Source organism: Scardinius erythrophthalmus, assembly GCF_964197995.2.
Source record: "Scardinius erythrophthalmus genome assembly, chromosome: 20".
NCBI classification, from domain to species: domain Eukaryota; kingdom Metazoa; phylum Chordata; class Actinopteri; order Cypriniformes; family Leuciscidae; genus Scardinius; species Scardinius erythrophthalmus.
Genome location: NC_138240.1, coordinates 15357737 through 15367158, shown reverse-complemented (window position 1 = coordinate 15367158; position 9422 = coordinate 15357737). Strand labels below are relative to the sequence as shown.

Genomic DNA, 9422 nt, shown 5'->3' with positions numbered 1-9422 from the left:
GAAAAAAGTGCTTGAGACGAGATGTTGATCACGCAAAAAGGGGGCGGAGCTTAGCTTGCGCGTGACAGTTCCAACTGAAATAACGGTATAATAATTTAAACTGATCTGCTCGTTCACGAACCACCCTTTTTTACTTTTTCTGTCAGGTAAGTGTCATTAATACTTTTCATTCCTGTTATTTTCGATGCAATATTTACTTTTCTGCCCTGTCCGCTATTGAGGTAGACTATAACATAGGCCCAGCGGGCCGATGGCGGCCCACCAGTGGCAAAGTTGGCGGCCCACTGGCGTTTTGCTCATCGTTATTCCAGCGGACCACCTTCCCGGTCCGCTACCGAGCCGCTGGTTCATAATAAGTGTTTTCTGGCATACCACGGTTTAGACTGTTGGTCCAGATTGGTCGTGTTGCCGATGGTGTTATATTTTGTTATATTATAATATTTTGTCCGACCGTGTCAAGCCGCTGACTTTTGCCGCCCAATGCTGGTGGACCGCCAGCCATTGTTAGCTGATAACGGGCTGTGTATGTATTTATACTTAAATGTAAAATCAACATTGCTACAGTAAGTAAGACTGCTTATTAACATACGTTGCCACGTAAGGTTAAGTCTGTTGATAGTATAAAAAAAAGTAATTAAAGGCTGACACAGACAGAGTGCAAGTAGCAAATAAGCAGCTAACGTTACCGAATTAATTTCACAGTCAATGTCTTGCCCAGTAGTATACAGTTGGTTGAGAATATGTCTTAAGTGAACGTAAACAGTTAAACAATCCGATATGTTACGTTATTCGTGCTTTAGGTCGACAGCAGCCTAATAAACATGCCATTTCATTCGTTTTATTTGACCTTTATGTCATGTTTCTTGTAATTTGGTTATTTGCATTCTAGTGAAACAGAGCAAGTAACTTAACGTTGGCTTGCAACAGAGAGTGGCTGCAAGGTAATTATTCACAAATAAAACATTTTGTATTGCCAATACAAAGTAATTTATATAAAATGTGTTTTTATTAACTGTCGTTTGTCTTGTATGTTAGCATGTTTGCCTACGTCCGTTATATCGACGACAACATCCGACAGATAGTGCCCTTGGACCACATAAAAGGCTTCTGTCCAAAAGATGTGAAAGATTTTGAAACAAAGAAAAAATATAACATTTTGTGGAAGAAATCGCCAGAGGACCAGGGGCAATACTACAAAGCACAGATATTAAAACTGGCTGGTAGGTATTTAAAGCTACACTATATATAAGTATATCAGTCAAACTATTTGTTGCACTGCTGGAATCATAGATGTGGGTATTACAGTTACTGTTACAAAAGATTCTCAAACAACCACTTAACATATTTACTGGTGGTGACAAAGAACTGTAGTTATTTTTTCTTCTATTCTTCAGAATCTGAAGAGGAATTAAAGCGCGAGCGAATCTCAATACCCCCACTCAACAGTGATGAGGAAGACTGGTCATCTACCAAAAGCTCCAAGAATCCATCTGTAAGCTATGTAGGCTAATGCATCTCTTAAGTAATACAATTGAGTGCATTATTGCTGCACATTTTTCAGCATTGGAGGTAGTTTTTTCATAAATTTATACCATAGGGATTTAAAAAATAGTCTCCATTAAAGTGTTGTAAGTCATGAACCAAACCAATCAAAGCTATGAGGTTAATCACAACATTACACACTTTGCATTTTGCTTGTTTCAGTTCTCTGAATCTGTAATTTCAGTGAAATTATCTAAATAGCATCATGGGAAATGTAGTTCCCTATCAGTCGGTCACTATGACATATGTCTGTAAATTCTGCTGTTAAAAAAATATTTTTGGTTTATTTTATAGTGTGACAAGACAAATGACCAGAAAAAAAAAAAGCCAGCAGTCCAAAGCATACAGAAACGGAAAACTTTAATGGAAATCCTAAAAGAAAAGAAAAAAGTTGTCCAGAGCAGTTACGAAACACACAATGAGTATGTCCCCTTGGATGTGCACAAGGAACTGCAAGACAAGTACTACAACATCAAAAAAAGGATGCGAGAGGAGGAGATGAGTAATGAAGAAAAAGAGAAGAAAATTAAATGTTTAAAAGAAGAGAATAGGGACACGAAAGCTGAACTGCAGCAGCTAAGGCGGTTAAACCTTCATCTCCAAGAGGAGCTCTTCCAAAACAAAAAAAGTGAGCATTTTCAAACTGGTTGGCTATTCATTTTACATGCATGTTTTTAAAGTTCTTAGAAAGAATTGGACATATTCAAATGTAAGTTATAGCCTGTGATTTTTTATTTTTTATTGCAACAAAACTATTAAAAGTGTTGCTTAATCTGATATTACAGTAACACAAAAGGAGCCACAGACCTCTTCTGCAGGCCACACTTCACTCCCACAGCAGCCAGTTCACGGTCCAGAAGAACCAGCAGAGGAGCAAACGGCTATAATACTCAAACGTGAGCATTTTCAAACTGTTTGACTATTAATTTTACATGCATGTTTTTAAAGTTCTTAGAAAGAATTGGACACATTCAAATGTAAGTTATAGGCAGTGATTGATAAAAAAAACGAATATAGTTATCATTCTTGGTGTGAATGGGCCTTTACTCTGATATTACAGTAACACAAAAGGAGCCACAGTCCTCTTCTGCAGGCCAGACTCCACTCCCACAGCAGCCAGTTCAAGGTCCAGAAGCAGAGGAGCAGAGCATAAGACACAGGGATGACAAGGTATTTCGTAGACTGTAAAACACAAACTCTACATATTCCTATCATTTTAATGCAAAGCAGGGGAGTCTTGAGAAGCCAGGTTATCTAGTTTATCCCTGTATACCCTTACAAATTTTTTTATTCAGCTGTGGTATTAGTATTCTTATTTTAAACTAGGGCTGCACGATTAATCACAATGAAACACAGTGCTCGCAAAATCGGCTGCCCGACGTCCCGGGGCTATTGTGTTTTCAAGTCGGGCTACCAAAATGCATAACCGGCCTGCCCGACGGGCTATCTGAAATAGTGTTCGCTTCAGTCTTGTTATAATCAGATTCAACGCGTCTTCATCTTCAATCCGCAGCAGCGCAGAGCAGAGCACATATCAGAAACAGGGTGTGTGTGTGTGTGTGTGTGTGTGTGTGTGTGTGTGTGTGTGTGTGTGTGTGTGTGTTCACCTGAGTCTCATTGGTCTGTCAATGTCAGAATATTTGAGATGACCAATCAAATCAAAGTAGGCAGGGTTTATATTCACAGAAGCTGCTGAGAGCGAATTTGAGCAGAGCGACTCAGTTTACGGTCAAGTGCGAGATAAGATGTTAGTAGCTAAACTAAACATTTCATATTTGACAGTTTTTTTAGGTCATAAATGTGAAACGAATGACAAAAATAATCAGACAAACGAATATACTTTTGTCGAATTTCGCCATTTTGAACTGAAAATAGGCCTATGTAACGTGACTAATAATTAGTTTACTGTCATTGTGAGGGGACATTTAACAGAGCATTAACAAATCCGTTTTCATGTTAGGCACAAGATTAATAATGAATGTGTACATATTGAGAATTAATATACAATTTGTAGCCTTCAGTAAATTAAAAAAAGTTCAGCTTTAGGAGGGGAAGAGACAGGGCAAGATGAGGAGACTGAGAGAAGAAGAAAGAGTAATGTATAAGAAGTGAGAGCAAGTATTGACACATAATCTACTGCCCGCTGACATTGTTTTAAAGCTATTTCTTATCCTTTTTTGGCCTTCAAACGTCTTGAAATGGACATATCAGAGAAATAAAAAATTTGAACTCCCTAATAACCTTAAATGTAGGACCTCTTTGATTTATAAAGCCCTGTCTACGGCCCTATATTAGGAAGAAGATCAATAATGAATGTGTACATATTGTGAATGAATTTAATAAACTTAGTTAGGCTACCTAGCTTTCTTAGTAGCTTTCAGTAAAGGAATGTGTCTGAGAAAATGATTCATAAATCAACCTATCAGTTGACCCTATGTTTACTTCACTGACAGACAAAAATGAAAAGCCTATATCAGTCAAAGCTCAGCTTTAGGAGGGGAAGAGACAGAGCAAGAGAAAAAGAAAGAGAATTGATACTTTGCACTTGACGTCACAAGTACTGTCTGGCGGGCAAGAACGTCGTTCTCCAGCAACGAAACCCAGTAAACTAATCAAGGGTCGCCAGTTTTACTATACAAAAGTTGGTGTTTTGAGGTGTAAACGACATGCCAGATAGTTGATGAGATAAGCAACCTTCACAGTATACACACGTCTGTGCCTATTACCATCAAAGGTAATTTCAACATTTGTTTGAACACAATGGGTGTATGATCATGTAATTAATCGTGTCTTTAAGTTACTGTAGTTTTGTCAATCAACACCACCAATATTTACCAGCTGGTTCGGCGAGTCAGCTGTTTGTGTTATGAATCTAAGCTAGACTAACTGTAACGTTATGTTCACACCGCCGCTGGCGAGAGCAGCAAAATTCATTGAAAATGAATGATTTCCGGGCACTTTGACGCTCTCGCCGGTGGCGGTGTGAACGTACAGTAACAGCTGTCGTCTTTTGCTAACAATAACAGAAGTGTGTGATAGGTTGTTTTGAGGTTTGCGATATCTATGATTTTCAATGAGAACCAGAGATGACCCAACAGTAGAGCTAACGTTAGATTATTTACGGAGGAATTATTACTGCTCTATTATCTTTAAAAAACTTGTCTGCTTTACACAATTTAGGAGTTATTATCTTGGAGTTAATCCTAGTCCATATGCAGCTAGCTCGCTAACAGACTTGATAGCTACTAGAAAGACCTGGAACTACAGGACTCTACGTTGGAAATACCCGTTTGTTGCCCGCCAGGTATCCATGGTAGTCACGTGACTGCAAAGTATCAATAGGAGTGTGCTGATGAGGAGAGAAAAATAATCAGCTGCCCACTTACATGGTTTTAAAGCTATTGTTATCCATTTTTTTGGCCTTTAAAACATCTTAAAATGCACATATGTAGATCAGAGAAATCAACATTTTCTCGGGGTGCCCCCGAACCCCCCTGACTAGCCTGCCTCACATTCGGGACCTCAGTGATGATAAAACCCTGCCATCTGCATGTTAATGAAACTTAATAGTGAGCATTAGACCCTAAACTAAAGTGTTACGTGTTTTTTTTGTTTGTTTTTTCATACCCTCATTGGGGGCTGAGCCACAGACACACTGATTCATGTTCCATACTGGTCACACACATTTCAGTTCAGTTAGAACCAGATGCATATTTGTTGATATTTTGTGTTTTGAAAAGGTTTTTGATTCATTGTTTTGACTCCTAACAAATTTTCTACATTAAAAATTGTCTTTTTATCTGGGCTAGTAAAATTCATTTCGGGGCTACCAAAATACGAAGAGAGCCTGCCCGAAGGGCTACCAGCGATTTTGAAATTTTGCGAGCCCTGAAACAGCACGGTAGTCATGCATTATAAATTCATAATACAATTTTTCTGGATCTCATGAAGTCATAATGTTCCTCATTTAAATAATACCCAACCACAAAATACGCAAAAAAGTACATACTTCTCCAGCCATCGTGGCCAAGAGTCAAGTCAAGAGCCACGGAGGCCAGTCCTACATGACTCCTCAAACTACCTGCATCGCCATGGCCCCCTTAGTTACCTGCTACCTATTGGTGCCAAGTAATCAGTAAAACCAATATAATGGTCGACCTCTACTTTTAAATGAGGTAAAATGGTCTTATGCATATTAATGTTTTTTTTTTTTTTTTTTTCTTTCAGGATCTAGGACATGGAGTCCTGATACCCACAGGAAAGTGGGACATCGTGAGGAGATTAGAGGGGGACTCAAAATTCTGCAAGAGCTTAGCTGTAGTCATATGGGGTACCACAGTCCTCAAACAGAGGAGTGTTACGGGGATGAAATGTAACGCAAAACCTGAGGCTGAGGCAAAACCACCTCTGAGTCCAGAAAAGATCTCCGCTATCAAAGGTAAAACTGTCAAATTTAGCTATAATTAAATCTCAACACAAGACACTAGGGCTGTAATAGGGTTGTAACGGTATGAGATTTTCACGGTATGATAATCGTCTCAGAAAATATCACGGTTTCATGATATACGGTATTAAACAATCCTTATTATTATTTTAATCATCTGCTACAATGCCCCTTAAATTAATGAAAACAGATAGGGTTTTTTGGTTGAACATATGGTTTATTAAAACAAACTTTTTTAATGAAAAAAAAAAACTTTTTTGTGTGAGTCTATCTTTTGGAAAAAATAAGAAAGAAAAAATAAATTCCCATTTGAACAAACATGTCTAATCAATTGAATTCATAAAACCTTAAATTATTTTTATTCTTAATTTATTAATTATTATTTAAGTTAATTATAAGATAGTAGAGTCTTATGAAATGTATTTTATTTCCTCAGAAATTCTGGGTAACTTGTCTGATATAATTTGTCTGGATTCTATGATTTAATACAAATATATTATTGAAAATGCAATCAGATGAAATGTAACAACTTTTGTTTGTCTGGATAGGGTTACTAAATTAAAACAGACACAAAACTATATTTCTTAATGTTTAAATAAACTTTATTATTGTTGTTGTTATAACTAAGCTATATTCTATTGTACAATAGTAACATTTCTTTAAGCTAAATCGAACTTTTATTTTGACAGGTTGTACTAAACACCTATGAGTTTCAGTCAGAGTGTATTTGATGATGATTCTTTTAAATAAAAGCAGAGCAGCTCTGGATATGTTCATGTGTTCACGTCCTCATATGAGTGAGACGGCAGACGCTTTAAACACCATGAGCGTCGTCACACATATTTGAGTATGTACTAGGCGAAATGGCGCTGCTCATTCACACAGAACAAGCAGAATATACAGGGTGGGCCATGTATATGGATACACCGTAATAACATGGGAATGGTTGGTGATATTAAAGTCCTGTTTGTGGCACATTAGTATATGTGAGGGCTCGGACATATCTTTATGCCTGTCGGACTCGGGTCGGGTTCGGTTACTGCTCTTTCGGACGCGTGCCGGGCTCGGACAGAAAAATTCGGCCCGATCCGCACTCTAAACCCATCTTCGAGGAAAATCCCGCGTTCGTTTTTCAGATAACAAAAGTATAACGTTACTTGTTTTCGGCGGGGGAAAACCATAGGGGAAAACGAGCGCACATGTATGGGTGGAGTCTAAGCAGTCAAGTGAAAAGAAGTTGCATATGCGCAGATGAGATCTGGTTTAATTTTTTTTTTTTCAAAACCGTGGATTGGCAAATATTTACGATATGATAATCGTACATGCCAATATCGTGATAAATCGTCATACCGGTATACCGTTACAACCCTAGGCTGTAATCTCCCAGTTGACTAGTCGATTAATTGGTAGGCTCTTGATTTTTCTAACGTCATTTTTAGTCGATTTTTAGTTAAAGACAGCTTGATCATGCCGGTTTGCACTGCACAACATCAGGAAGATCAGGCCTTACCTAACTGAGCATGCAACACAACTTCTCGTCCAGACTCTGGTCATATCTAGGCTTACTGCAATGCTCTTCTGGCTGGACTTCCATCATGTGCAATTAAACCACTACAGATGATTCAGAACGCTACCCCAGAACGCTAAAAAAAGACTAAATGTAAATGTATGCCTATTAACAACTGGCCGGGGACTACAGCTGGAAATTAGCCGTAGAGGCTAAAGCTGCTCTTTTATCAAAAGACACTGTCCACGTTATTATAAACTAATAAACTAAATAAGGAACACAGCAGTCATTTTGATGTTCCTAAATCCAAACCGCTGAAGACGCAGTGGCAGAGTTTTGTTTTCAAAGGGAATATTCCCCACGATCAACGTCAATGCTTTCATGTTTCGCGAATCATTTCTCACCAGACTGCTTTATAAACGAGGGTCAGTATATAGCTGGTTTTGCTAAGAAGCTGCTCCTGAAAAAATAATCGGTAAATCATTAGTCATGATCAGTACTTGAATTAAAAAACACAACCGGGTGTATGTCCAGCTGGAGCAACCAGCACCTGGAGCTTTGTGGTTCTGTGTGCTCTACCTCCTTAAATTGTCACTGTATAACTTCAGATTTCAGTTGTCAAGCATCATATTCTACTTAATTTCCTGTGTGGTCAGATTTAAAATGTTTTAATTACTCTGAAAAGCATCCTGGTGCTACTTTTTTTCCAGTACATCCTCGAATTATTGTCATTCCATTATCACATTGTACACAAAACACTTTGTATTTACAAATTATTTGGTAAATCATTAGTCATGATCAGTACTTGAAGTAAAAAATGTATTTATTTATTTGTGTGTGTGTGTGTGTGTGTGTGTGTGTGTGTGTGTTCTAAACAGAGTGTCTGTCTCAGAGGCTGGAGGAAAGGGGTCACACCTCAGAGGAAATAAATAAGCGCCTCCTAAGTGTACGGAAATACCTGGCTGAGAAGATCAGTGATATAAACAGGACAAAAACTATCACTGGTAAGTATTTAAATACCCATTTCTTAAGTAAGGGATAATGTATAGCGAGGCGATTGTTATAGCAAATACAACCCCGTCTTGAATCAGCCTGAAGGGGTTGTATTGCAATTATTACCTATTATCCAACTGCGCGAGACTTTTGTGTGCATGTGCTTGTCAAACAATGTCAAACATTTTGTTAAAGATTATAACATCTTTGAAAAAAAAAACACTGTCAGTTCTGTTTTTGAATAAAGGGTTGAAATAATATCTTTGTAGATTTATATGTTCATCATTTCATTGGGTAACTGTTGAGCAGCTTTTTTTGTTGAAAGCTTGACCACTTTCTTTGACACATCAGTTCCTACACTTCTTGAGTGCTCGAGTAGTGTTGTAAAATGGATGGTTCCGGTCCTCATGATTGGCTGAATTGCTTTATAAGCCACTGTAAAACTCTAAAACATAACAAACACCTGGGACCTCATTACATCATTAGCCCCTTTCACACATAGTCCTCACTGGTGAATTACTGTTAAGAGATCGTGTGTGAACAGGACTTTTTAAAAAATACTGGTAAATCAGTTTAGCCAAATAGCCAATTTACCTATGTATTTATTTATTTATCACTTAAATGATTTCGGTGCATCCTAGTTGAACTATCTGTTTTATAATTTAAAACCTACACCTGGAGAAGATTAAATAAAAGATGACTGTAATGCTGTAAAGTTTACAAAGATCTTGAATCTGCTCAAAGTACGCCCAAAGATGTTGGATGAATATATATAAATATATAATGTATGAATAATCTTATGTACTGGTAATGTGGTTTAAGAGGTACATTGTCCTAATGAATTCTCCTTCTTGTTGCAGGTCTCAGTCAGCCCAAGTGAAGACACACAATGTGTTAATGTAAAAAAACTGAATTAAGTAATAAAAATGTAATATT

General features: G+C 37.7%; 1 protein-coding gene across 2 annotated transcripts; it reads left to right on the top strand.

Moving 5' to 3' along the window:
• On the top strand, positions 1-9422 carry LOC308680264 (uncharacterized protein). 2 transcript variants are annotated; one of them, XM_081348294.1, is made up of 10 exons: positions 236-563; positions 890-941; positions 1036-1220; positions 1395-1492; positions 1837-2170; positions 2328-2438; positions 2603-2712; positions 5770-5980; positions 8372-8497; positions 9347-9422. In XM_081348294.1, exons 3-10 carry the CDS (start codon positions 1037-1039, stop codon positions 9364-9366), a joined length of 1194 nt encoding a protein of 397 aa, XP_081204420.1. In that variant the 5' UTR covers positions 236-563; positions 890-941; position 1036; the 3' UTR covers positions 9367-9422. The 2 variants fall into 2 exon arrangements, with proteins under 2 accessions (XP_081204419.1, XP_081204420.1); XM_081348293.1 differs by having other exon boundaries at positions 1-941.

What these genes read in the sequence shown, in the direction of transcription:
- LOC308680264 (XM_081348293.1), top strand. Translation starts at nt 1,037, where the DNA reads ATGTTTGCCTACGTCCGTTATATCGACGACAACATCCGACAGATAGTG. An exon ending in GCTCTTCCAAAACAAAAAAA is followed by an intron (nt 2,171 to 2,327) that starts GTGAGCATTTTC and finishes CTGATATTACAG; the next exon opens with TAACACAAAAGGAGCCACAG. An exon ending in AACGGCTATAATACTCAAAC is followed by an intron (nt 2,439 to 2,602) that starts GTGAGCATTTTC and finishes CTGATATTACAG; the next exon opens with TAACACAAAAGGAGCCACAG.